We start from the raw sequence: 27,971 nt of genomic DNA, 5'->3' as shown, positions 1-27,971 counted from the left end.
CATGTCCTTAATTCTCTTAGATATACACCTAGAAATCAATTTGCTGAATGACATGGTAATGCATGTTTAACTTTTTGAACAAATGCATTACCATGTCTCCACAGCTGCACCATTTTACAACACCAGCGGCAATCAGTGTGTGAGGGTTCCAATTCCTCCACAGCCTCATCAGCACTTGCCACAACCTCCTTTTAATTTTAGCCATCCTAGTGGGTGTGAGGTGGTAGCTCACTGTGGTTTTGATTTGCATTTCTCTAGTGACTAATTATGCTGAGCATCTTTTTATGTGCTGTTAGCCATTTGTATATCTTTTTTTGGAGAAATGTCTATTTAGATTCTCTGTCCATTTTAAAAATTGTATTATTTATCTTTTCATTATTGAGTTGATGAGTTCTTTATATATTCTGGATACAAGACTCTTATCAGATATATGATTTGTAAATATTTTCTCCTGTTCAATTCTTGATTGTGTTTTTTGACCCACAAAAAGTTTTAATTTTGATGAGGTTCTACATACATATGTGTGTGTGTATTTGTTTGCTTATGCCTAGAGAGCCCTTTTTTAAAAAATTAACATCTGGTAAGGTTATGAAAGCCTTTAGGACTGATTCTAAATATCAGTTTTTCACTCATAATCTTTCCTGGTGCTCTACATAAAACATGATTTGCTCTACTGTAAATCACTGGGGAAGAAAATAAGTCAATGTGGGAAAGTGTTCTGTGAACTAAAAGGGGCAGATAAAATGGAAATCAGAGATCACAGACAATCAGTAAAGAGAATATTAAAGATTATCTAGTCCAATGCCCCATTATGTAGATGTAGAAACTACAGTCTCGAAGAGCAATTTTCAAAATGCTGCCTCTTGAAGATCACTAGGGATCCTCAAGATTCAAGGCGCTGTGAGGTTAAAACTATTCTCACAATAATTTTAAGACATTATTATTTGCCTTTTTTACTCTCCTCCTTTCATTTTTTCATTTTTTTCATTTAAATTCATTCCCAAAAGAAGAACACAAAGGTATAAGAATTGAGTTTAATGGCAAAAGACAAAAATTTTTAAAAAAATATGAGCCAGTTAAAAGCTCATTACCTAGAAACACATCTGACGTTGTAAGATGGTGTAAGTCTTGAGAGGCAATGGTCTGACGACCCTTTCCTTGGAGTGACTGCCTGGGTTTCAGCTGGAGTAGGAACCAGAAGAGAGACGGGAGAAGCAGGGCAAGACGCCGCCTCCAGGTGGTATTGTGGGGGATAACCAGACAACGCTGCCAGTGCACAGAGGAACTGTCAGAAAAGGAATGCAAGGGCGGATCTCAACGTGCCAAGTAATGGGATACAACCTACTATAAGTAAAGCGTCTTCAGGTGTTGACTTTCTTAGGGGACCGGAGGTTGCACAGGGTCCCTGATCAACAGGTAACCTTGTCTGGATTTCCATTTTTCTTTTCTTTTTCCTTTTTTTTTTTTTCATTGATAGTTTCATGTTTTATAGTCTACAAAATTTAAAAGACAAAAGCATAAAAATAGTTATAAATCTATGCTAATGAATAAACAATCTATATAAAGATGTAATTTTTTGGATTTTCAAATCATGATTACAGGGACCCCATCCAGGCAGGTGGGAAAAGGAGGTCCCAAATAACTTGGTGTTGAGCTGAGTTTATACACAAGGTTGAAGGGTACACAATTCCTGGTGTGCTATGTAGGCTGCTTATACTAGAGTTCTGAATTTATACTAAAGCAATAGTACTCAAAGCAAACAAATAGTAATTTGACAGATATTTGACTATAATCACTGCATATCATAAGCTATATATAGAGTTACATATTTAACTCACTCTCAGGGAGAGAGACAGATGGAAAGTTCTTTTTTTTAATTTTTTTATTCTTATTTTTAGACAAGAAAAGTATACATTCTTTTGATTAGTTTTCTCATGTTCTATCATCATACAAAATGAAATTTAGGTCCAAAGGGCGGTGAGCAGTAACAAATATGCAGCATCCATCTGGAATGGTGTATGAATAGTCACTAAGGAAATATTTCCAAGAAAGAAACTATAACTGCTTTCACCAAAGCAGATAATTAGAAGTGATGTTAAAGAAACAGTGTAGATTTTTTTAAAAAAAAATTCCTAGTTAAGGTAAATCAGACCTAATTATATTTCAGTTGTCCTTGAAATCTTTTATGAGAGTGAATGAAAACTATAATCCTTAATAGGAAGTTGGAGAAAAATCAAACCCTCTCAACAAAGTAGAATGTTGCCTAGTTTCTCAAAGTAATTTATAATCTTAATAAGAATACATCTTCACACTTTACTCCCTTCTCATAACTCATGGCATTCTTTTTCTTTTGTAGCTATGCTAAAACGATCTTATATAACCGTTTTCTGTTTTAGCAAGTTTCGAAAAGGTAAATTTAATTACTGTAATTTCATGCAGGCTTGCCAACAATGACTAGCTGACATCAAAAAGAGACAGCATGCGCATTATCACAGTGTGTCTGAAACAGAACCTGGCAACCACTAAATCAACCACTCAACTACCTTCGAGTTAGGGCAGGATTGTGTGGATGAGGAACTAGACAGAGCACAGGAGGGAAAAGTAACTTTTAGAACATCGGCTGAGTTAAGAGAAAACACAAGTAGGTGGAGAGCTGTTACTCCCATGCCTTCTGAGCTGTGATATTCCATAAGTAGGTTCATTACCTGAAGTTCGTGGGGTTAGGTGGGTTTCAAAATTCCAAACGTTTTGGAATTAGAAGGTAAACTATTCCAGTTATGTTGCGTATGTTGTGACACCCCCAGGTGGCTTGGGAAGTAGCTCAAAACCAGACATACCAGCATGTCTGCAGTTTAATGTATGAACTTCAGACTAAGTGGGATAAAGACTGCAAATAGCCTCATGTCAGTTCAGGTCAGGTTTTGCCTTCAAATCAATTTGGAAAAGTTGTTGGTTTTCAGAAATGTTTTAAAACTTGTGAACATAAGACTGTGAATCCCTAATTAAATATAAGAGACTATACCCTCTTCTTTTCTGCGTGAAGGGAAATGCTTTTCTGGGTTGTCAGTGAAAAAGCAATGTCTTCTTTGCCCTCTGTCTGTCTCTTGACCCTTCACAATAGACTCACCCTAGTGTGTGACCTGGCTCTGACCGGTCAGCGTGTCTGGTAAGGGTTGAATCTGATGTTCAAAGTCACAGATCCTTGTGAGCTATACTACCAAGAAAAAGATTTTGTGATTGTTGGATTTGGTGAATCATGGTGAATCTGTGTGTATCCAAGTAATTACCTTGAGGAATCTTTCACTCTATCACTCACCTTTACTTAAGTTATGTGTCTTACCTATCTAAGCAGTCCAAGATAATCAGATGATTTAAAAGAACATTTTGTTTCCTGGTGAATTTAAATAATTAAGGTATCCCTGTCCATTCCCCTTCTATCTGCTCCCTTCCCCCCACCCCAACTAAACTGTCTTCCCCCAATCCAAGTTAAATGGAATTAAAAGTAAGTACATCCTGAAAAACCTTACGGTGGGTGTTGAGATAAGTATAGCACCTTGTTCACAAGCATAGCAAATATAGTCAATGTGGAACAAGGCCATCTTTCTGGCCGTAAGCCAAGTTTGAACTGGCAGAGCTGTCAGCTTAGGAACTGAAAATGCCGACTTCTTGGTCTTCAGACTTTTGCAGTGAAGGAAGAGTCTTAGCTGGGAGGACTCGGGGCTGGGTCAGGAAAGGTTTGCTGCATCTGCGTAGACTGGTGCTGTCCAATAGAAACTGAATGTGGGCCACACTTGTCATGTAAAATTTTCTAGTATGTAAAAAAGTGAAAAGAAACAAGTGAAATTAATTTTAAGAATACATTTCATTTAAGCCAATATATTAAAAACATTACTTTTCTGCTATGTAATAATATAAAAATTAAACACAAACCATTATACATCCTTTTTTCACACCACGTCTTTGAAATCTTGTCTATATTTTATATTAAAAAACATTGCGATTCGCACGATAGCCACATTTCAAGGGCGCAGCAGGCTCAGAGGACCATTAGGGCCTGTGCTGGGACAGCACAGCGAATGGGAAGTGGGGAAAGCTGGGCTGGCGCTCTAAGCCTCGGCAATTTGTGATTCTTCTGGGGGAACATAATGGCTCGTCCTTTGAGTTTCCTTTCACATTTATTCTACTATGTATTATGAAGACCATCAACTAGGGAAAGTAATTTCTAGCAGTCCCCAGTAAATTAATGAAATACACTGGGTTCATGCTAAGAATTGCATGTCATTCTTTGTTGGTAGAAGTCAAAATTTGAACCCTGTGTGCCATGTACTGTTTAATCACATAACATACGACAGCGCTTAATGATGAGTCCATGAAGGCCTTGAATACTTGTTCAGTTCTTCCCTTTCCTTCTTTGTTTCCAAAGAAGCCAGCGCCAACTGACTAAGCGTCCCAGCCTCTTGCCTGTTCACAGAAGCTGTAAAGTTGGCATCAATACTTTCATTCATTTGCCTCTCTTCTGGGTCAAGAGGGCACAATGACAGTATGGATTATGAAACAAAGGGGTGTTAACTTGGGGGCAGGAGGCCAAAAAAATCCACATAAACAAACCATAAATGTCAATGCTAATGAGGAGAGAACCAGCTTATAACTAAGACTCTCCAAGACTTTGAGGAACTTAATAAAATTAGAGTATGTTTCAATGACTGGCACCACAGCAAAGCTAAATAATAATAATTCAGTTAGCACAGTACATATAAATAAGTTGCGTACATAATTATGGATTTAGGCAAACTAATGAACCAAATGAACTCCTCCCTCATCTCTCACTGGGAACCTTTGTTTTTCTTCTGGTGCTTGGAAAAAGCCAATGTGTCAGCATTTCATCTATTTCTGCCTGTTGGTTCATAATGCAGAAATTAAATGAGATGCATAATGTGAAATTAGATGTCAACATTCTGTTAAATTCTAGAAAGATGTACGAAAATGTTTAGTTTGCATTACTTTTCAACAAATTTCTGTCATTCTGAGTTTGTTAATTTTGGATTATGGAAAATTGAAGATTTGCATAAATCTAAATTCTGCTAAGGACCCTGTGCTAACATGTTCATATTATTTCTCTGAAGAACAAGACTTGATTTGTTCAAGTAATCTTTAAAATTTTCATTATATATTGTACTTTGGAAGGCAACATTCTTTTTAATTTCAAATATTCAGCTATTAAATTAATCTTTTGAATAGGTCCTAAAAAAGTAGTAGTTTTATCTGTCATCATGTATTTAAAAACAAACCCAAACAAAACAAAACAAAAAAAACCAAGGTCTACGCTGTTTATCACATAATTGGTCTGTGCTAGCGTCCCTAGTAGGTCCTCAGCCAGTACCTCCTGACAAATGGCACGTACCTGGGAATAGAGGCTAGCCAGGCCCAGCGCTCTGGAGCTCAGCTGTGGAACTGAGCACACCTAGGTGAGCTAGCTGTCTTGGGCCTTGTAAGAATCACAATTACTAAATAAAGCGAGTTTTAATGTTCTGCAATATCGGAAAGCAACCTGCAGCATGTGCTGCCTATTGGTTCATTTATGTAATAGCTCACCTTACAACTGGCTCCTTGAAACCGGCCTGCTACCCCCTTAGGCATCATCACTGTTGACAGCAATCTAATCTAAGCCTTCACCCTCCCATCTGAAGTTACTGTAGCTTTTTAAACATTTTTTTGCCTTAGCCTAATCCCTTTTCAACTGCTCTGCACAGTCAAACCAATCTTCCTATGATGATGCCCCTGTCACGCCCCGCCACGCCTGACCCACTGAGAGGGGCTCACAACTGCGTACCGCACCGCGCTCAAGCTCCTCGGTGTGGCTTCACCAGCTTCCCTTTCCTTCCTCCCTTCCTTTCTTCCCTCCCTTCATGTTCTTCACCTTCCCTCCCTTCATTTTCTTCTTTCCTTTCGACTTTTTATTGAATTATAATACACATACAGAAGAGTGCATAGCGTACAATACCTCAGTGGATTTTCGCAAACCGCACACACTCAGGAAATAAATACCCAGATTAAGAAAGAGAACCTGACTGGACCCAGAAATTCCTCCTTGCTCCCTTCCAGGCACTTACCCACATGCCCCAGAGGTGACCACCGTTCCACCTTCTACAAGCAGGACTTAATTTGGTAAGGCATAACTTTTACTAACCCTTTCCTCCATTCAGGACTCAGGGGAAGACACTGACTTGTGGGGCACAAGGATGCCTTGGGCCCCAAGGCCTTACAGCCAAGGCCACTGAGTCTCATTTGGGTCCCTCTACTCGTGGAACTGAATGTCCTGAGATATCATCTGCCTTAATCAGAATTCGCCCGGGAACTGTCAGCTGGAGATGCCAGGGCGACAGCTGATGCAGGTTGGGCAGGGCGCCAGGGCACTGTGTAGTGTTCAAAGATAGTGATGTGAAGCTAAAATATGCAACTTGGCCACCCTCCCATTTTCCCCATCCCAGCTCCTTACTTTCTTCTGCTTCCTACTCAATTGCATTTCCAGGAACAAAGTCACAAAAGGCACCTACCACTGTGGTGTTCAACCCTCAGAGTCCCCGGCTTACACCCAAGTGGCCTTTTGCTGCTCTGACCTGAAGAACATTCTTCCTGTCTTCTAGGAGAAGAGATAAGAAATATTTTTCATCTCTGACTCTTTTCAACAGCAATTCAATAAATGCTATCAGTTCTTGCCTTATTATAAAGTTGAGATTTTCTTGAGCATCTTTATTGAAAATACAAAATAAAAATAGTAAATTAAACATTGAAGAAAAGTCAGGGTGCATTACTTATAATCCCAACCTAATTCTACAACTACCTTAATTTTGCACAGCATCTCCTAGGTGCTGTCCACTCCAGTTTTTATACCGTTGTTGTTGTAGGGTTTGTATCAGGAAATTATCTTTAAGGTGACCTTTTGTTTACACAGACAAAAGGGATAAGGTTTACAGAAAATTGACTCTTTACAAAAAGGATAATTTTGATACAGAATCATAAAATTCTGCCTTTCTCTGCTGGCATACCCCATTCCGCTTCTTCAGGGAGGATGTATGGCTGAGCTTAAACAAAGAAGTGATGATGCCAGTCCACCAGGAACCTGGATTCTTGCTCCCTCTCTGTCACTTACTGTTTAAGTAAGCGTACGGATAGCATCCTCACCTTGGTATGCCCTAGAATCGCCCAGAGGAAAGAACAGAAGATGATACTTATTCCACCTACCTCACAGGGTGTTTTATTGACTCAGCAAGCAGATACTGAGCACCTACCACACATGCGCAAGGTCCCTTACTAGGGGCTGTGCCTGCAACTATAGCTACCTGGGCAGTGAACAGGTGAGGGCTCTGGTACAGATGAGCTGATGCCCCAATGGTTGCATCCGGTCCTGTACGGTCCCGGCCCTGTTGCTGGCAACCTAGCACTCTCTTACAGGAGGGTCCCACGGTCCTCAGGGTGGACACAGGGATCTGAGCCTGGCGGGGATACCACCTTGTCCTTTTCTTCCCAGGCTCCCTCCCCGATTCCCACCACACCCTTCTTTGCCCTCCTTCACCAAAGTCTCATTCTCTACTCTTCCTAGGCAGGGGCTCCGCGGTCCATCATACGCCATCCCCAACCCTGGGCAACACAAAACTTGTTTCTCTTCCTGGAAAGGAAGCGTGGGGTCCTCCCTTTAAGATACCTCACCCTCCCTCAAGGATACACATATTAAAAGGTTTTTGGCTGAGAGGGGAAAAAAATGTATTAAGGCATTCCATTCATTTCCAATTCCCTCCGGAGGCCCCGGCATGCCCAGCCTCCGCCATCACCTGAGCTCTCATCCTCCCTCCTCCTACAAGCCCTGCTTTCACCAGTCCACCTGCTGTCGCCTCCTGAAGCTCTTCCATGTCACGATCCCTCCTCTGAAGTACGGAGGTTCTCTGAGGACCCTTTACACACGGCCATCAAAGGCTGTTTTCCTTCTGTGCTCCATGTGACCGGGGGCCCAGAGGTAAGGTGGGTGTCCTCCTTGCTTCCCCCGGCCACCTTCAGACCATTGTTTCCCCTTTTCCTGCAAAACCTCTGCCCTTTGACACTCGTGCGGTTTGGACACACGACCTTCCTTGTTTCTGTCATTTCCCAGGCACTCCTCCTCGTTCACTGGCTCCCAGGCCTCCCCTGCACTCCAGACTCTGTCACTCTTTGTAACTGCTACATTCCCAGGAAGGACCATTTTAATTCTCTGGCATCGTAGTTTCTTCACCTCCTTATCTCAACGGTCTGTCCCTCCTTTCTACTTCAATCATCCGCTCCAGTGGTTGCACCCTGGGCAGCTGTGCCACCTCTAAAATCTTAAATGCCAATGCCGCGCTCCCAGACTACCCATATCCTTCTGGTTCAATTGTTCAACTATTTCTGCTAGAGAAGTCCTTCAATCTCCTCATGGCTTCCACTTCATGGGTCCTCGCACTTTCTCACTATCCATCAATATCCTCATAATGCCTCCCTGTTTAGTCCTTACCCCAACATTCTAATTATTTTTACAAATGCCATAAATTCCTTTACCTGTCACTGCTGCGTGAGTGTGTTGTGGGCAAATATCCTAAAAGCAGTATGAAGGGCAGATTAAGTTAGAAAGAAATCGGAGGCAATGCTTCTGGGATGACAAAATGATTCAACAGATGTGCCCTCATATATATTCTTTGAAAAGGTAAATGAACTGTATAAATGTTATTCTTGCACTAAGTTACATATAATAATTATATTCTTCATTAAGAATCCACAATACTTGACTTGATCAAATGGTTTTGGAATGAATGTCCCAGATTATCACAGAATATATTTATGCCCACAAGCTGTAAAATATTTATAGCTTGAGGTGTGGGGGCTAATCGAACCCGGAAGTATCTTTCCACGGTAATTAGAAAAAGCCTCCCATAGTTAGCTGACTATTTTTAAACACAGGCGACCTCTCACTCTTTCCAAATCAGATGGCCTTAAACTCGGAGAACAGGAACTCTTCTTTAAGACACGTGTGTGCCAGCTCTGAAGTGGTAGGCCCTGTCCCGTTACAGTATCTGGATTGAAATGGTGCCTGGAAAAAGTGATTCAAGTAGCTGTGAGTTTTGAAAACATCCAAAATAGTCATCGAGATTTTAAAGATGTATTTAGAAACAAATAAACAAAACTAATTCTATCCAACGTACCTGGAAAAAGAAAGAGGTCAAGAACAGCTCTACTGTAAATAACAAGCGAAGTGGACGATGTAGAAAGGGAGGTGTTGAACTGAAGCCAAGTGGCCAGCTTTTGGCAAAGGGCTTTCACTGCCTATTTATTTCATAGGTTGTCTCTAAATCCAAACTGTTTACGTGGAGCCACCACCCTGGATGTGCTTGTTTCTGTGGTGGTGACACAGGAGGGGCTAAGATGATGGAAGGAGGGTTTGTTCCCTGCCGAAGTGAGGGTCCGGCTCAAGCGGTCCCCTGTGTGGGCTCTGTGGTGTGGGCCCTCCGCTGTGGTCACCTGCTGGAGCATCCTCAGCCCGGGGGGCACCCAGAGGAAATGCTAGGGAAGAAGGTGGAGCTCCTCTGAAAGGCAGCTGAATAAATTAGTTTTAGCTTTGACTGTTAGGACAGAAAGCATTACATTAATCCCTGGGTAGTTTTAGGACTAGAATGGTTTATCTTGAAGAAACATGCAGTGAAAAAGGAAGGAAACAGATACAAACTGCCAGTTATAAAATAAGTCACAAGGATGTAAAGTACAGTCTAGGGAACACAGTCAATAATATTGTAATGACTATGCGTGGCATCAGGTGGGTGCTGGGCTTATTGTGGTGATGACTTTGTAAGGTGTATAAATATCTAATCACTATGTTGTACAACTGAAACTAGTGTAATATTGTATGCCAACTATAGTGTACAAGTAAATTTAAATATCGGTGTTCCGTTTTGATTACATTTTGCCTTTAACACTACTTTTTATTAGTTTCAAGTATACAGCACAGCGGATAGACATTCATATAGGTTATAAAGTGTTCCCTCCAATAATTCAAGGGCCTACCTGGCACTGTGCATGTTGTTAACAACATTCCCTATGCTTTAGCTTACATTTAAAAAATACATTGGAAATAAAAAATTTTTTAAAAGAAAAGGAAAGAAACAAAATAGTTCTAGTAAATGAAACTTGACAGGATACTACCAATACATATTCACCATGTGAATGGGTAATTTTATGCCAGCATAAGCAATGTATTATGGCATGTGTCTGTCCTTTGTGGGCCTCGCGGACTAGGACTACCTCCTAGGAGGCATTTAGATGGCAGCATGGCCTGGGGAAAGGGCCCTCACCGGGGCATCAGGGGACTTCTAACCAGGTCCCCGCCTCTGACTAACTCCCTGATCCCAAAGAGCAGCCTCCCTTCTCTGACAATTCTTTCCTGCTCTGTCCTCATTCGGAAGGGGGAGCGACATCTCCGGGGGTAGCTAGGACAGTCTGTGGATGTGGACGTGGTAAAAGGGTAGAGAGGACAGCCGGTCTCTAGCTTGGACTTCATCCTTTCTGTGGAGTAAGAAGGGAGCTCACCCCCTGGGGGAGAAGCAGGGGCTCCTATGAAGAGGAGGTTTGGAGGGGTGTCTGGGGGAGCAGACAGAGATCAGGAAACGCTGGCAAAGCCACGGTAACACTGACAAGCGTAGGCGTGTTCTGAGCCTGACAAGGCTCCTTACAGTGGGTTCTAGCATTTCTTGAGGGCAGAGCTACAAAATGGAAGGTGAGAGTGTAAGAGAGTGTGTGTGTGGGGGGGGGGGGGGGTCAGAAAAAGGTCAAATGTGAAGACGCGCTGCAGAGTACATTCCCTTGTTGAAAATTCATGACACATATTAGCATATTAAAGCCTCTGAGAAGTCCTGCAGCAAAGAAATAGGATTAACTATTTAATCTTGAACTTGTTTGGCTATAGAAACTTTACAAAACACGCTTGTTGAAATTTCACTGAACACAGTAGATACAACTTTGTTCTAAGGTATAAAATCCAAGCTTCCTAACAAGGCATGTGATGCCCTGCAGGATGGAGCGCCTGCCCCCACCTGCCTCCACCTTCCTGTTTCATGCTGCCGAGCCCAGCCACCGGGCCTGTATCTGCCCACCTCTGCCCCGCCACCCGCTGCAGGCCCCGGCCTGTCCTGCCAACTGCGTGCCTCCTGCTCACTGAACACAAGTGCTCTCTTTGCTCTCAAGGGCTCTCCCTCCTCTTTGACTGGCTAATTCTTATTCATCTCTTAAGATTTGTGTTAGAATCATCTGGGAGGACATGTTTGTCAGGGATATTTTATAACCTTGCGTGGAACCATCTTTTCAAAAAAATAACTCACCTGTGCACAGCAATATCCATTCTATAAGTTGCTTTTTGAAATATTATTCCACTGAGTTCTTGCTTCCATTCTGCAAAGGAGGCATTATATTATCATCATTTTGCAGGTGAGAGAATGAGGATCAGAAAGTCCAGCCGACTTGTCCAAGATCACCCACCAGGTCCAGAGATGGTAGAGGCAGGGCGCTCTCACTTCAAAGCCCAGGCCTGCCCACGTAGTGGGTGTGTGACTCACCTTGAATAGAAAGACTCAAAGCATTTGAGGAGTTTCCTCTCAAACAAATCACCTAACTACTCTCCTTCCAGTCTCTCTCGAACATGGTCACTGCCAGCACCAAGGTGCCTGCCTCTCAGATGGGCCTCTGGTGACCGAGAAGGAGGAAGAGTCTGGGGTGGAGGAAAGCTGATTTGTACGCGGTGCACACGTCTCTCCTTACAGCTGCTGCTCTTCCCAGTGTTCTGCTTGGCTGGATTTTTTCTTTTTTCTTAGTATTAACTGTTCTCTTTTTCTATTGCCAAATGCAAAACAAATAAAAAGCACAGTCACGTGTGTAACACATGCTAGTATACATTTCCTTTAGAAGAGAATATTTGTAATAGCAGAAGATAGAAAGAATAAAACATACCTTTAAAAAACTTTTACATCACTTACCATAATTTAAAAGTAGAAAAGACTAGGAAAAAATTCTCCAGCTACAGTTGTAAACACTGAACCCGATAAACCTGCGTAGTTTCAGGACTTGACCTTCATTAACTGCCCCACGCCCTTGGCTTGTGTGGTGTTCACTTGGGAGGGTGAGCGCTGGTAGGTTTGTCCGCACCCTGCTCACAACCCATTCTTTCCTCCTACCACCCCTCCCCCGTCTCCGGGAGCCAATGAACCTGGACCATCTATAAGGAAGCAGCCTAAGAAAACCACTGGCACCAAGATCTTAGTGGTGTGTTGGGTTTGCTCCTCCCAGGGTCATTAGTATTCTTAAAAGAGAATCCATCCTCATGCCCAGGGCAATGATTAACCCAGAGATATTAATCTATAAGGGTAGGACGTCAGGGTCTTTGTCATTCCGATAAGCATAGCTTTTAGGCAAGTAGGCCTCCCTGGCCTGTTTCAAGTTGCCTCCTATGAACGAAGCTTTTCCTCTCCCACTTATAAGACCATCCTGACTATGAGGGGGAGATCAGTGCTGCTGAACTGAGAAAGAGGTTCTGATGCATAAGTGTGTTAAATGCAATAAAGTCATTTTCCATTATTTAAACAGCTGCACAGACCTAATGAAGAGCATTCTGTTTTCAAACAGTTGTACTTTTAAGTGTTGCTTTCTGCCCTCTGCCCCTCACTCTTCTTTGACTTCATGTGGCATTTCAAGATAAATAAGGCCTGTTTTCTACTATTGCAAGATTCCCTTCTGAAAGGCACAGAGCGTGTGTGAGCAGCACCTCCACTCGTCTCCAGGCGATGTTGTCGCCGTCGGGCCTGCCAGGCAAAGGTGAAGGATCGGCAAGCCCTTGTCTGTCTGCAGCAGGCCGCCTGGGCACGGCTTCGTGCCTATGAGCCTCAGCGCTCCATGCGGGCTCCATCCTTTTCCAGCAGAAAGGATACATTGTGTTTCACGGGCAGCTTCCTGACAGGGACAGCTGGAGCGCTGCGGAGAATGGCTTTGAAGTCTGGCCACTTAGTAAGTCCACCACTTACTAAGGCTGCTGCTCGGTCGCTTTACCTTCATAGCCTCTGGTTACTTAGCTAAAAATGGGGGAGCTGGAGGCTGCTCCAGGGACTGAGGAAATGCTGTTTAGGAGGTGTTGGCACATGGCGGGGTCGCAGCCACCTTTAATGCACTTCCCTCATGCCCAGCAGTGCGGAAAAGTAGCTTTGGCCAGATGCCCAAGTAAGATTTGTTGGGATGAAGGGCTGAACTGAATACACTAGCGAACTGTCTTTCACAGACTCGAAGTCACATCCTCCTGCGAAGCCTTACAGGACACCCTCCCCGCTCCCTGCCCCATGCTGTACCTTGGTTTTAAAGGCCCTCTGTGATCTGGAATGACCCCCTCCAGCCTCGTGTCCCCTCCAAGCCCCCCGTGCTCTCTGCGGGTGCTCCATCGCTCTAAGCCACCCGCCATGCCCTGAACTCGCTGTGTGTTTCCCATTGCTCTGCCTTTCCTCTAGTTTCCTCAGCCTTGGATGCGCTACTCCCTGATGTTTGCCTGCTGAAAGGCTGACCTGTAAAGCTCGCCGCATATGACATTCCTTCCATGAGTCTTCCCTGACAGATCCATCAGAATTTCTCTCTCCTTGTACCCTCTATTCAGCATTTATTGCATTCTATCTTGTATTAAAGCTATATGTTTTCTGTCTTACACATTAAATTACAAGCTTATTAAAGGCAAGAACCTAGCCATTTATACACCATTTTTTCATTTAATAGATGATTATTGAGCAATTACTGTTTGCTTAGCTCCATGCTAGGGACTGAGTATAGAGTGGACAACAAAAACACAAAGTGCCTGCCTTTGTGTCAGGGAAACAGGATTTCAAACAATTAAGCAAGCAAATAGCCCTGTAATGACTCATTGTGATACGGGCTATAAAACCTTTCTATTGCAGACTCACCCACAAGTAAGTAAATGTTTGCTAAATTGCCCTCTCTCCTCTACTCTCATCTTAGCTTGATCTTCAAAAGTAAAATATTTATGATGTTTCTTATATGGTGGTTCACACCGATACTAATCTCCTTATCAAACGGTCCCTTGCCTACACCCTAAGGGCTCTCTTCCAAGCATGTGTTCTCATTTCTACAATAGGAGCATTTTCCAAATGTTTTGATTCTATCTCCTTTTGTTGAATAACTGCATTTTAAAACCATTTATCTCTTCTCATATTTTACTATATGAAGTCTGAAGCTACTCAGCCACTCCTTCAACACCACTAAACATTTTCTCAGCTAAATATTCGGTTTCATCACTGACCCACTTCTACCTTCCACAAAATGCTAGGACATGAACATGATTCAGCCAAGTTCTTTGCCACTTTATAACAAGGATTTCTTTTTCTCCATGGTCCACTAACACATTCCCATTTCCACCTGAGACATCATCAGAATGGCCTTTACTGTCCATATTTTTACCAACATCCTGTACATGATTATTTGTGTATTCTCTAAGATGGAAACTTTCTCTCCTTTCCTTTCTGAGCTCTCACCAGAATTGCATTTAAAAGTCCAGTTATGATCATCTCAACTTCTTCTAGCATGTACTTAGAAGTCTTCCAGCTTCTACCCATTACCCACTTTCAAAGCTGCTTCCACATTTTTAGGTGTTTGTTATAGCAGCACTCCATTTCTTGGTAGCAATTTCTGTCTTAGTTTGGGCTGCTATCATAAAAGTCCATAAACTGAGTGGCTTATCAACAACAGAAACATTTCTCACAGTTCTGGAGGCGGGAAATGCAAGTACAAGGTGCTGGCCGAGTTGGCGTCTCATGAGAGCTGTCCTTCTGGTTGCGCAGTGCTGACTTCTTTCTGTGTCCTCACATGGCAGAGAGAGAGTGAACTCTCCTCTGGCCTCTTCTTGTAAGGACACTGATTCTACCAAAGGCGCTCACTCCCATGACCAGATTACCTTTCAAAGGTCCCACCTCCAAATACCATCAGGCTGGGACTAGTTTAAATATATGAATTTGGGGGGAACCAAACATTCAGTCCAAAATGTCAATATTCTATTGACTCTCCCCAATCTGAGCATTGCTACCCATGACGTATCAAATAACGCTTCGGGGTTGTCCAGGCTATTCTATTTACTGGTTGGGAAATACACCTTCACAGTAGTAGCACACTTTCCTCCATTATTATAAGAAGATTTGTATAATAGTGAGCTTGATACCGATGATAATGAAGAGCTGCCAAATGTCTTGTATATGCCTGACACTACCATGGCCATTTTTTGTATATTACTTCTAATCGTCAGAACGAGGTAAATATTAGATCCTCTGTCTCAAAGACATGGACACTGAAGTCTGCATAAGTTAAGCTATTTTCCCAAAGCAACATAGCAATTAAGTGGGTACAGATCCAGATCTTTCGATCTCCAAAGTCTATGCTCTTGACATGACGCTGCACTGCTTCCCAATGTATGTATTTAGGGACAAGTTTATCTTCTGTTTTATAGGCAAGGACTTGATATTTGGAGAGGTAAAAAAAAAGAATAAAAAAAAAGAAAACTTTTCTTACACTGTCTCCAAGTACCAGGAGTACACAGTACTCTCCTATGTTCTCCTAACTAACTACCCTGTGGCCATCTTTTGCCTCTTCCAAAAAAGAAAGCCCAGCTTATTTTTTCAGGAGGTGACCCTGTGCCAGATAGTTCCCCTTGAGGTGATTATTTATGGAAGAACCAGATGAAACACTTGAAAAATATTCTAATTAGAAAGTCCTTCATTTCCATCCTGTTTCTGTTTTCTTTGCTGCCCACCACCCCGACAGCATCCACACATGGGTATGTTTTGAACCATTCTTTGTATTCTCAGTTGGGATGTGCCTACTCTGGCATCTGACCACACAGGCTGACTGTTTGTGAAGTAAATGGAAAAAACTTCTTGAACAGACCAGAGCACCGGCCATAAGGAACTGAAGTGCTCTGCCTTGTGTCCTGCCCGGCTGGCCATCTCTCATTCACGGGTTCTGCAGCCCTTTCCATTACAGAAGTGCTGGGCAGATGGAGGTGGAGGTCCTCACAGCCAGGTGGGGGTCAGGTTTCACTTCACAGAGGCGTTGGGGAAGGGGGATGGGGTGGGCATGGTTTGAGGTGTTTGTGATTGAGGCTTAGTTCAGAGCCAGAGGCTGCACCTCCTTCACTCAGTCTCTAATTGCTCCAGACTGGGCCTCAGTGAGGCCATCCTCAGTGTTGTGAGTTTACTGGACGCAGCCTTTGAAAAGCTCTCTTAGCCGAATAGGGATTATTTCTAAGTGCATATTTTATAGGCAATCAGACATATTGGCCTTTTTCTATTAAACTTGATAATGGTTGTAATTTTATCTCCTGCCACCATGTACCATGCCCTTTCCATTTGCTTTCCAATATTGTCTTCAAGAAGCCATAAGGATAAAGAACTAAGGCCCAGAGAGAAGAAGCAAGCCCCCGTCCTCACCCCCAGCCCACGCCTGGCGAGTCCTCCCAGTGCACACTCTGTCCCCCTCCAGCCACGGACTAGCTGCTGCCGCGCTGGTTGGTAAGCCCCGTGTCTGCCGCGCTGAGGGCCTGTGGTTGCCAGTGTCTCTGGCGTAAAGATCAGCTGGGCAGCCAGTGGTCTGACTTTCCTCCCACTGCTCCCTATGATTCCGCTCAGACAGGACGTGCTCCCTGGCCGTCTGAGCAGGGCCCCACTCGGGCCCTTGCTGGAGCCCCTTCCCTTCTGTCTTCCCCACCTGTGCAAATGCTACGGCCTCTGTACAGGGTCCTGTGCAGATTCCACCAGCTTGTTGACGTCTACGTCAGACACTCTGGCTACCAGTAATACTTTCCTTTCTAGCACTTTCTACCAATAACATTTATTCTGATGCCAATCACATATTGTTCTTTACGGTGAAAGAAAAAAACAGAAAAGAAAGACATTTTCAAAAAATATTTAGAGTCAGTTTCAAAAGCCATTTCAAATATGTCAGTGTTGCATCTCATTTGGCTCAACGGTAAACTCAGGTCAGAACTACATATTGGTAATTTTTAACTATTTTTATCAGACAACAAAATTCACTAAAATACAATCAAAACATGACTATTCAGCAGTGAGGTTGGCAATCTATGTGCATGATATACCAATTTGCACAATGCGGTACTGTTTAAATAGAAGTGAAATAGGTTTTTATCAGGTCTTACTAGAAACAATTATTAAACACATACTGAGTATATACCTTTCCCCCTGCAGTAGGATTATCCTCCAGTAATGGCCATGAATGAGGTTTCAAAGGTAAATCACCATGATCCTCATTCCTTCTTGGGCAGTTTTGTCTTTTGCTCTATCCCCTAATTCCTGCAGGGGCAGAATGATCCATAAGTCAAGAACCAGTCACCTGGATCAGTGTTAAACACAAATTCTGTCCCAAGAAAGGCAAGATGTGATCCCTTATGCAATAAGAAGGGAGAAATTTAGAATCCAGTAAGGCCAGATAATATTTGGTGTTTTTCCTTGTCCAGATGCTTATTGTTGACATTGCTCTGACTCTCCCAGTCCATTTCCTTCAGTTTAGTCCCTGTGCCCATGCCCTTGATGCTCCCTCTCCTAGGGAGGCTCTTCATGTCTCCCTAGCCATTCCTGTCTCCTTTCTGCCAGCTCTCCTTCAATTCCATGCCCCTTCCTCCCCTCAGCCTCTTCTCTCATTCTCTCATGACTCTGGAGCACGTTTTCTAAGCTCATCCTCAGAGGAGGAGAGGGCTATAGTTGCTGCCTTGTTTTCCTCCTATCAGGCTGTGAATGCCCACAGGTCACAACCAAATCGGGGACAATGGCTCCAGAAGGTTCCCAGTTTAATTGCCAGGGACAGACTGCTCTGGACTTCACCTTCTGAGAGAGTGAATGAATTTTGAGGAGCAGACTGTGACTTCTCTGACTAAAAATTCTGAATGGAATATTCTCTGGAGTTTCCTGGGACACAGGCCTCTAGTACTTGTTCTCTGGAATTCCCACTCTAAGGAGAATTATTTTCTTCAATCAGACAGCAGATCTTGATAAGGTGCCATTTTTGTACAATCTTGAATCATTTAAACTGTTAAAAACACTAAGGAAACCACTTTAGAAAGGGTGGAGCTCCCTGAGTAGCAAAGGTAACACGTGTGTGTTTGTCACGGGGAGGGGAGGACCTTTCCTGGAAATCCAGTTTTGGGAGACAGGGAATACAGACAGGCTGGGCATGGTATATGCGTTAGGTCCCCCAGGTGTAGAGAGGAGTGGAAGGAGTCAGACCTGGATGAAAATCTCTGCTGCTGCCCTCCCTAAGTGGTATTTTAAGCAAGTTGCTTTATCTCCCCCTATTCTCTCTCTCTCTCTGCATTTCTAAAGGGGGCATTGTGCTCCTAATGCAGCAGGTTGTCTGAGAGAAGTGAGTGCTCTGGTATCCCTCCTCAGTGCCCACCTCCACCCCTGCTAAGATTCTAGAAAGTTCTTTTTCTCTCTAGATGCAATAAGAAAACATCATTAGTAGAAATGGAGTGTAGTTTAAATTGTCCGTTGTTTGCATTCATACCTTATGGATCTTGAAGGTCAGTGGTGGTGGAGAAATATGAAGTCAACTTATAATCCTTTCATACAAAGGACTCGAGTCTTCAGAGAAATCAGATATGATGATTTAGAGCAATTATTAATGATCATAACAACACCCATACTGACTTAAGGAATTAATATATAAATTTTCTGTTTACAAAGTGCTCTTACATAGATTATTCCATTTGACCTTCAAAATAGTTCTATAGAACAAGATGAGCAAAAATTTAATTTATTCAGGTAAGTTCATAAACTTGCTGTGAGTCACAGCTAATAAACGATCACAGCAGCACTCAAACATATCTCCAGACCCCAAATTTACTACTGACCCATCCTTCATCCCAATTAATTCCTCAGCTCTTAGATACTTACCCTTCAGGTAGGAAGTATGACACCATGCATGTGATGCCCATTGCAGCTTCAAAAAGAAAAGATATATTTCAGGCAAATTGTTCCCTTGGGTCAAACAATTTTCTCTAGGCCTCGCCATGTGTGGATATAAATTCTAAGAGTTGCTAACACCTACTAAGAAACCATTATGTGCCAGATACTATTACAGCCTTTCACAGACGCTTCCATTTAATCCTCTCAACAACGCTATGAATTAGGTATCATTATCTCATTTTACAGAAGAGGAAACTAATTATCAGAGAGGTAGACTAACTTGCCCAAGGTCACGCAGTGGACTCAGAGCTGTGCCATCTCCATCACAACAGAAACCCTTGTTTCTCTGGCCCTTGTCCCTACTTCCCATACAGAACCTCGGCCTTGTAAAGGTGCACCCAAATATTTATGGAGTTGTCTTACCTGTGTCATACAAGTCAACCCTTGTGTCAAGTCTCCAGGGACACCCGCCATTTCTTTTCTCTTCTATTTTAGCGCATGCAAAGAAAAAGTGAAATATTTGGCAGTAATCACCTCTGTGATAGGCTTGCAAATAGAAAGTTAGAAAAGTGTCCTGAACATACCACCACAGTTTTGTTGTTGTTGTTTTATTTTTGTATGTTGTTTTATTTGGAGACTGGAGTTTAAGTGACACTTCTCATCCAATAGCTCTTTGAAGTGCTTGCCCATCCGGAGCAGTTTTGGTAAAAAGGCTTTAGGCAGTTACCTCAGGTCTCTGGGCTACACACTCCTCAACTGCTTCACAAGGTTGTATTGTGCCTTGAATATCATGAGGCATATAAAGCACCCTGTGTAAGGCTTGATGTCTCTAGAAGCCCAGACAATAAGATGGTTCCTTCTCACCTAAATCCTCCCCTTACCCTTTTCTTTGAGAGTAGGCTTATTAAAGCTGGGGACAGTGAAATGAGAAAGAGCTTAGGATAAGAGAGGCAAGAGGAGAGAGTCTAGGCTGGGCTTCTTTGGCTCACTGAGAAATAAAAGTCACAGTGACAGAAGTGAGCAAAGGTGGGGCTACTGTCGGCTCACCAGAAAGTAAGAGAAAAGGGGCCTTGGGGACAGGTTCAGGGGCTTAGCCCTGGATGAGCTGCCACTGCCCGTTGCTCCCCTGGTTGTACGTCTTGTGGGGCCCATGAGAGTGTAGGAGATGCGTGCCTGGTAGGGAAGAAAGGTTTGGGAGCGCTCCCGGGAGGGAGAGCCCCTGTTCTACACGAGGACGGAGCTCCTCGCCTTATTAGCAGTTAATCCGTCAACAAACTACTGTCTGCAGAGTCATTACGAAGTTCAAACAAATTCTTTTATAGGAGAGTGGGAAACTTACAAAAAGAGGACTAGATAGCACTCACACAGGATTGTTGTTGAAAATTAGTGTTATCAGATAAACATCATTATTTCAACCAATGAATCTATGAGTTGGGCATAATATTGTTCTGCTGAATTTTCCTCTGTAATGGTGTTTATTATAAAGGGACTGTAGGGGCCCATAAGATGTCACCTGTCTAGAAATGTGGGCGAAGCTCCCATAATCTTGGGTGAAAATCTGTGTAAAGATGTTTAAAAAGAAAACCAACATAGGGCCCCAAGTACCCGTCGTGGGAATTTCCTGAGATGCACTGTGGCAAGCAGTGGTCAGCCAGGGCCGAGGTCCTCGTTACTTCCCACGTGCTGCCGACGTGAGGCAATGGCCATGTGTCAGGGAGAGGGACACCCCAGGCCCCTGTGCTGCAGAGCGGCCACCTCAGGTGGCCATATGCTCAGTTTACCTCAGAAGACGGTTCCCTTTCAGTCAAGTTCAAATTGATTTTTTTTTTTTAAAAAAGAGCTTTTTCACTCCCCACTCTCTACGCCCACCCCATCCTCTTCCTCCCCAGGAACAAGGTCAGCAGGGCTCAAAGCTTCTTTTCCATTGTGAGAGACGGTGAGCCCACGGTAACACTCACTGTGAACGACTCAGTAAGTTTTCAGGTGACTTGCTATTGTTCTCACAAGTTAAGAAGGCTGAAGTATTTTTTAAAACAAACAGAACACCCTCCTGGCTAAACCCATAATTTGTTAACTGAATTTCTCTTTTATTTCTTCTTCCCCCCTTTTTCCCCTATTTTCCTTTTTCACATTTGTCTCCTTTTTAAAAATTACGCACGCGTATGTGATGACAAGTATTTTGATGTATGACTGCGGGACCACCCCTTGGGAATTCCTAAACCTCAGGATTTAAAGTGGAAGTTTATGAAAACATAATGCTTTTTACCACCGTGTGTTATTAGTGGGAGTAAGGTAGATGACAAGCACACTTCGAAGTGTGCCGGAGGCCTCACCTACAAACCACAGTGTCTACAGGTCGGATATTCAGCAGGAGTACCTAATAGACAGTTTAGGATTAAAAAATGAGACAAATAACTTTAGCATTTTCATTTCAAATATGGGGAAGGGAACAGTTAAGAAAAAGGAATTGCATGGGTCACACTAAGGTGACAGAAGCCAAGCTTTGACTGCCCCTGACCACCCCTCCCTCCGAGATTGTTCCCCGCCAGTCTGTCTGTTGTGGTGGTTCTGTGAAGTGAGTGTGGGATCTAGTCCTGTGGCTTCCCAAGGTCATCCCCTGATCCTCGCTTCTCGAAGACTCCCCCTGGGTGCTGAAGATGTGTCATTTGCTTCCTCAGGCTCTTGGTGGAACCATGGGGCTGCCGAGTCACATCTGCCCACAGCTGCTGGCGCTCGCATCCCTGGGCACTGAGGTCTGAACCGCGACCCTGGCAAGGACCAGCCCTACCCCCTTGGAGGAAATGGCTGAGCAGCCTAAGCAACAGCAGATGAAAACTTCCTTCCTCTTCATCCAGCTGCAGGCCCCCCCTGCCCGAACTCTCCCCGCCCTGTCTCCAGCAGCTACTGCCCGGACAGCAGCCCCAGGAGGCCCGGAGGAGGGACACATTTTCCCAAGTCCCAGGACAGGCTTCTTGGCAGGCCAGGACCTCGGGCGCACACAGGGCTCGGCTGCTCCTCCCTCGCGCCTGCTGCCGAAGGAGGGCCGTGGGACAGAGCAACCAGCTGCTTTCAGCTGCTCTGCTCGGCAGGAGGAGAAGGAGGGAGAGGAAAATCCCCAGGACCTGGATGTATGGAGGGGTAGCCTTTGCGGATCCCCGCATTCCGGGCTTCCCCTGGCCCCTGCCTCCAGGAAACTTGGCCGGCTCCGGCCCCTGTCATGCAGACCTCCTAGCCCAGATGTCATGATGAGCGATGGAAGCAGCAATCCCTCCACGCACTGGAAGCAAAGGCCAGTCGTTACTGCCCCCCAGGACCCAGGAGGCACAGACCCTCGGTCTTGGAATGGTTGGGAATGCTCAATTCCGCAGACCACCCTGGCCCAAGCTGCCGACCAGGGTGAAGAGGCCGTAATGAGGAGAGGTGCTGCCACCTGCAAAGTACTTCCAAAGAGCTGTAAAGAGGGCCCAGGTACCACCGTGCAGGCCAGGAGGGCCAGGCTCTACCGATACTGTCCACCCGTTCAGACCAGCAGGAGCTACCCGGCCCCGCTGACCGCTCTGCTTCTCAAGGTAAGAAAGTGTGTGTGGCTGAATCGCCTAGACCCCAGCTGTTCCCACTGGAAGAGAGAATGGAGAGAGGGGACGGAGGCGCCCACGAGGGCACCCAGCTCCTCACACTTGGGTTCCCCTCCACTCTGGGTGGGCTATACCTCAGTAGCAGAGAGGCTGCCGGCCACGGTCCCCCTGGGCCTGGCCCCTCCTCCGTGCTCCTCTGAGCTCTGGACACCCTCCCAGCCACTAGCAACATTTCGCTTGGACACAGAGAGTGAATAACTGTTTCCCAAGATTTCTGCCAAAGACAGAAGAAAATTCAGGCGAAGAAGTGCGTACTCTATAGGGGACAACCAGAGGAAAAGGCAAAAAGGTGCACAGACATTTATTGAGCCCTGTGACATGCCAGCCATTCTGCTAGATGGTTTCTTACTTCTCATTTATCTTCATAACCACCTGATAAATAGAGGCTCACATCCCCAATTGCAGATGAGGGAACTGAGAAATGGTTCAGCAAAAATCCTCCCCACCCTTCCAAAAAGGCACACTAGAAAGGGTGCTAGGGACTTTGGGACTTTTTGTGGAGGATTCCAGAACTGGAGCACAGCCTTGGAATTCAGCCATATCCTTGCATCCTTGACCTTCTAAGGATCACCTCTATCTCCTAGCCCCGCCCCTGGGGGGGTATATAGCCCTGCATCAGCCTCCTACCCTCCATTTTCCACCAGGAAAGGAAAGGGTAACGTTGCGTGGTCTCCAGGGTCTCTTCCAGCTCATATGGGCCCTACCTGTGATCATGGCCAGGCCTGCTCTTTGTTACTAACATCTTACTCTCTGACTCAGCCTCCTCATCGTGCTGAGGCTCGAGGCCAGCCTGCCTTCTCCATCCTGCCTTCTCCATCCTGCTCGGGTGTACCGCTCCCACAATCGGTGGACACAATTAAAAAGTGATGCTTTTATTTCCCATTTCCCAATAGCATGGACATCTTACTGTACTTGGCACATTTCTAGGTGATGGGGGAGGTGAGGGCAAGGGAGACTGTGTATACTGGGGTTTGTGGGGTGCGAGAGAGCAGGGGGGCTCTTGTTGGAGTGTGTGGAAAGTTGACATGGAGGGAACTCTCAGGGAAGACACAGGAGAAATGGAGGAAATTCACAATATCAGAAAAGGGCTTTCCCTGGGCTTGGAAGCGAAGCTGTTTCATCTGGATTCTGTGGCTCTCCTTTGCGTTTCTTCACCCCGCCCCTCCTTCCTCTTTCTCCTGTCAACAGGGAGCCTGTACATCTACGGTTAACAATCAGGGAGAAAGGATGAGCCTGAGTTCTCTTTGGAAGGGAACTCTTAGAAGAAGAAAGATGCTTAAGAAGTAGTTTACAGTTTACATTCCATCCCGGTTCTTCTATCACTCATTTCCTACAGAGATTTAGGACAAATGACATACCCATGCGTCAGAGACCAGTCTCTGTCTGTGGGGTCACATGGTGGTTGTTTGTGTACTTTAATGCTGCTCTCATGACTTGAAAACACGATCTTCCTCCACTCTCCCTTCCTGCTTTCTGAGTATAAGCCAAGCTTCAGGTTGCCATTTCTTTGCAGAGAGGTGCTTTGGGAATTGGTTCAAGTGGCTATGTTTCTGCCTTGTCTGCAGAAATCTAATGCGTCCCCAGACATCTGAAAGTAAGGATTGCAAGATTCCTTATAAAAACTTAGAAACCCCAAGTTCAAGTCTAACCCTGAGCAACCCCCCAGAGCTCAGTTTTCTCACCTGGAAAACCTGCCTCACAATTGCTAAGGAGAAAAAGTGTTGAGCAACTGAAAGGAACCCTCAGCAGCCCTATCTTAAGGGGGAGAAGAGGTGAAGAAAAACCACTGGGACACCAGGCAGGACCAGGAAATTCAGGAAGTTAAAGGTATAAATGTAGGGTGAGTCTAATAAGGAAGGAGAGCTACAAAAACTTACTCTTTATTTTTTTAGTTTTATTTTTATTGTATTTTTTCCATTACTATTTAGTCCCTGTATACTCCCTCTTCCACCACCGCAATCTCCACCCTGTTGTCCATGTCCATGAGTCCTTTTTCCTCAATTCCTCCACCCCCTAACCCCCCTCCCTTACCTGTCAGCCTGCTCTCTATCTATGAGTCTGTCTCTACTTTGCTTGTTAGTTCAGTTTGTTCATGAGATTCCACATATGAGTGAGATCATATGGTATTTGTCTTTCTCTGACTGGCTTATTTCACTTAGCATAATGTCTCCAGGTCCATCCATACTGTTGCAAAAGGTAAAATTTTCTTCTCTTTTACAGCTGAGTAGTATTCCATTGTGTAAATGTCCCATAGTTGTTTTATCCACTCATCTACTGATGGACACTTGAACTGCTTCCATATCTTGGCAGTTGTAAATAACTACAATGAACATAGGGGTGCTTTTGTTCTTTCAAATTAGTGTTTTGGGTTTCTTCAGATATATTACCAGAAGAGGGATTGCTGGGTCAAAAGGCAGATCCATCTTTAATTTTTTTTGAGGTATCTCCATACTGCTTTCCACAGTGGCTGCACCAATCTATAAAAGAAGAACAAAGTTAGAGGAATCACGCTACCTAGTATCAAACTATACTATGAGCCATACTACTCAAAACAGCATGGTACTGACATAAAAACAGACACATAGCTAGATCAAAGGAACAGAACAGAGAGCCCAGAAATAAACCCACATCTTTATAGTCAATTAATATTTGACAGAGGAAGCAAGCACATACAATGGGCTAAAGATAGTTTACTCAATAGATGGTGTTGGGAAAATTGGAGAGATACGTGCAGAAAATTGAAACTAGACCATTTTCTTACACCACATACAAGAATACATTCAAAAATGGATTAAAGACTTAAATATAAGACCAGAAATCATAAAAATCCCAGAAGAAAACATAGGCAGCAAAATTTTGGACATAGCTCGTAGAAATATTTTATCAGATATTTCTCACCCAGGCAAAGGAAACAAAAGGAAAAATAAACAAATGGGACTACATCAAACTAAAAAGTTTTTGCATAGCAAAAGAAACCATCAAAAAAAATAAAAAGACAATCCACAGAATGGGAAAACACATCTGAAAAGGGGTTAATATCCAAAATTTATAAAGCACTTACAATACTTGACACCAAAAAACCCAAACAACCCAATTAAAAAATAGGCAAAGGACTTTAATAGACACTTTTCTGAAAAGAAAATATACAGATGGCCAATAGACATGAAAAGATGCTTAATGTCACTAATCATCAGAGAAATGCAAATTAAAACCACAATGAGATATCATCTCACACCTGTCAGAATGGCTGTCATCAATAAATCAACAAACAACAAGTGCTGGTGAGGATGTGGAGAAGGGGGAACCCTTTTGTACTGTTGGTGGGAATGCATAAACTTACTCTTAACCTTGCTGGCTAGATGTTGTGATTCCTTCTGCCATGGGAAGGAGGGGAGATGGGAAATTAGCACCTTCAGAACTAGAAGTCCTCTAAATGCCTGTTACTCTTATTAACCAGGTGACCCCTGCCTGGTCTTGGGTGTCAGAGAAATTAGCAAAATCAACAGAGGTAGTTTTTCCATCTGAACAGATGAAGTTGTCCTCTGGATTTGATAGATTAGTGTATGAGAATTACCCAATCCTCTCACATGTTGGAATTTAGCTTTATGAGTCACAGCAAAGTGGGAGAAGGCTGATGAAAAATGTCTTTAGGTCAACTATGAATGGTGAGGCCCTTGATTACCCATAGTGGGAACTTTCATGTGATATACTCGGGAATAATATAGTCAATTATATTTATTAAAGTGAAATATTGGTTACATGGAAGCAAGTCTGTTCCTATACATCTATCATGGGATTGTAGGACTGATACTTTCCTAGCAGAAAAATCTGGATCTTAAGTGTAAATTCTCTTCTCCAAATGGCCTAATTTATACTCTCACTGTTGAAACAAATGGACTCCTAAGTGAAAATTGTTGACTTACATCTTTCCAAATAGCTTAAGGAGTAGAGCGATTGCTGTGAATTAAATCACTTGGTTCTTAATTTATACTATGTCTGGGCTTTGGTTCCTTACTAAAGATTCAAAAACCTCAAAACCCCATGAGGATGTACACTGTTATCATCCGTACTTCACAGATGAGGAGACAGATGCTTGAGGGTGGTCAGTAAGTTACTGAAACCCAACACTGAGACATGGCAACTCAAGGCAGAGTTCTTTCCGCCTTCTTTCCTGGACTCCTGAGACAATAAGTCCTTGCAAGGCAATCTACCACTTCCCCACCTGGTAGGAAATTGCCTCTACTGCACTCCTGCTTTCTCTGGTGGAGAGAGTGGGAGAAGGACCCGCAGGGGCACCGGGTCTAAGCAGCTCGGCTCCGCGTGAGCAAGCGCTGCCTTCTAGCAGCGGCAAAGGCCTGGGGTAGGAGGACGTGGAGTCCCAGCTGCGGGCAATGCTGACTGAGGGTTGTAGTGTTTCCATGGTGAGTCTGTCGGTGTGAACCAGAAAATGTTCCGCGGCTGAGGCCGCAGCCTGGCCTCACGATTTCTTGGACGCCACATTCTGCTGCCTTTTCTGTGGGAACGCGAGGAACTGACTAGGTGGCACTTGAGTTTGGGGCTAAATTTAAGAAGTCTATATGAAGACGCAGAAAACAGGTGCAACTGGAAAGAGAGGGAAAAGGCTTTCTCTACAATCGTTTTGGGAAATTGACAACTTTTTCTTTACTAGGTTTCATATTTTAACATATTTTATATTTTGAGATAACAATGGCTTTTGGTATGTAAATAACATTAGAAAATTAGCCAAAAAATATTTTAAAAATTTCCCTACAATTTCCATTTTTACAAGCCCCACGAAATTTTCACCTGTAGCTTTAAATTTCAAGAGAATTTTTCCTCTCTGTTTTGGTCTTACTTTTTCTCTTCCTCTTGCCTGAAACACAATGCATTTTGTGAGTTTTCATCACCAGCTTCTAGGAGTGTTCAGGGTTTAGAAGGCAGGGTAAGAGTGAGTAAGACAGACAAGGAGTCTGCAAGAGGCTTGGAGTGGGAGGGAGACAGGGATGGGGACGTTATTCCCGAAGGCAGCCATTTGCAACCTTTTCCTTGCCTGGCACACATAAACTACTTACTGAAATTCTGCAGCACACGCAAAAATATACTATATTTTTTTGCCAGTCTAACAAAAAGATAGGTATAATTTTGATTCCTTCACATAGGACAGCTATTGCTATATTGGCTGTTGTCATTTTTTTATTTGACAATGTAAGGGAAAAGGGGTCAGTGCCTCTGACTAAACACATTGGTTGAAAATTGCTGCCTTAGGTAATGAATTGGAATGCAGTGTAGTCTCTTTTCCTAAAGTAGGCCCTGTCTAACAGAAAGGCCCGTC

General features: G+C 43.8%; 1 protein-coding gene and 1 long non-coding RNA gene across 4 annotated transcripts in view; one reads left to right on the top strand and one right to left on the bottom strand.

Moving 5' to 3' along the window:
- The window catches only part of PSD3 (pleckstrin and Sec7 domain containing 3), a 493,623-nt gene that overhangs the window by 18,761 nt on the left and 446,891 nt on the right, over window positions 1-27,971 (top strand). The window contains exon 2 of one of the 2 annotated variants that reach the window (XM_054565918.1): window positions 21,683-22,573. In XM_054565918.1, coding sequence (XP_054421893.1) covers window positions 21,806-22,573 — 768 coding nt within the window. In that variant the 5' untranslated portion in view covers window positions 21,683-21,805. Of the gene's footprint in view, window positions 1-21,682; window positions 22,574-27,971 lie in introns of those variants that run through there. The other variant, XM_054565912.1, reaches the window with a different exon arrangement.
- On the bottom strand, window positions 1,240-11,726 carry LOC129064772 (uncharacterized). Of its 2 annotated transcripts, XR_008528519.1 has the most exons (4): window positions 11,607-11,726; window positions 11,373-11,442; window positions 3,554-3,808; window positions 1,240-1,493 (listed from the first exon to the last, which is right to left on the bottom strand). It is a non-coding gene; the product is annotated as an uncharacterized LOC129064772 (long non-coding RNA). The 2 variants fall into 2 exon arrangements; XR_008528518.1 differs by lacking the exon at window positions 1,240-1,493 and having other exon boundaries at window positions 2,325-3,808.

This window comes from Pteronotus mesoamericanus, unplaced genomic scaffold (genome assembly GCF_021234165.1).
Source record: "Pteronotus mesoamericanus isolate MK-2021 breed Mesoamerican mustached bat unplaced genomic scaffold, CSHL_Meso_final contig_169, whole genome shotgun sequence".
Lineage (NCBI taxonomy): Eukaryota > Metazoa > Chordata > Mammalia > Chiroptera > Mormoopidae > Pteronotus > Pteronotus mesoamericanus.
The sequence above is the reverse complement of the archived record's forward strand: the minus strand, read 5'-3'. Positions and strand labels throughout refer to the sequence as shown.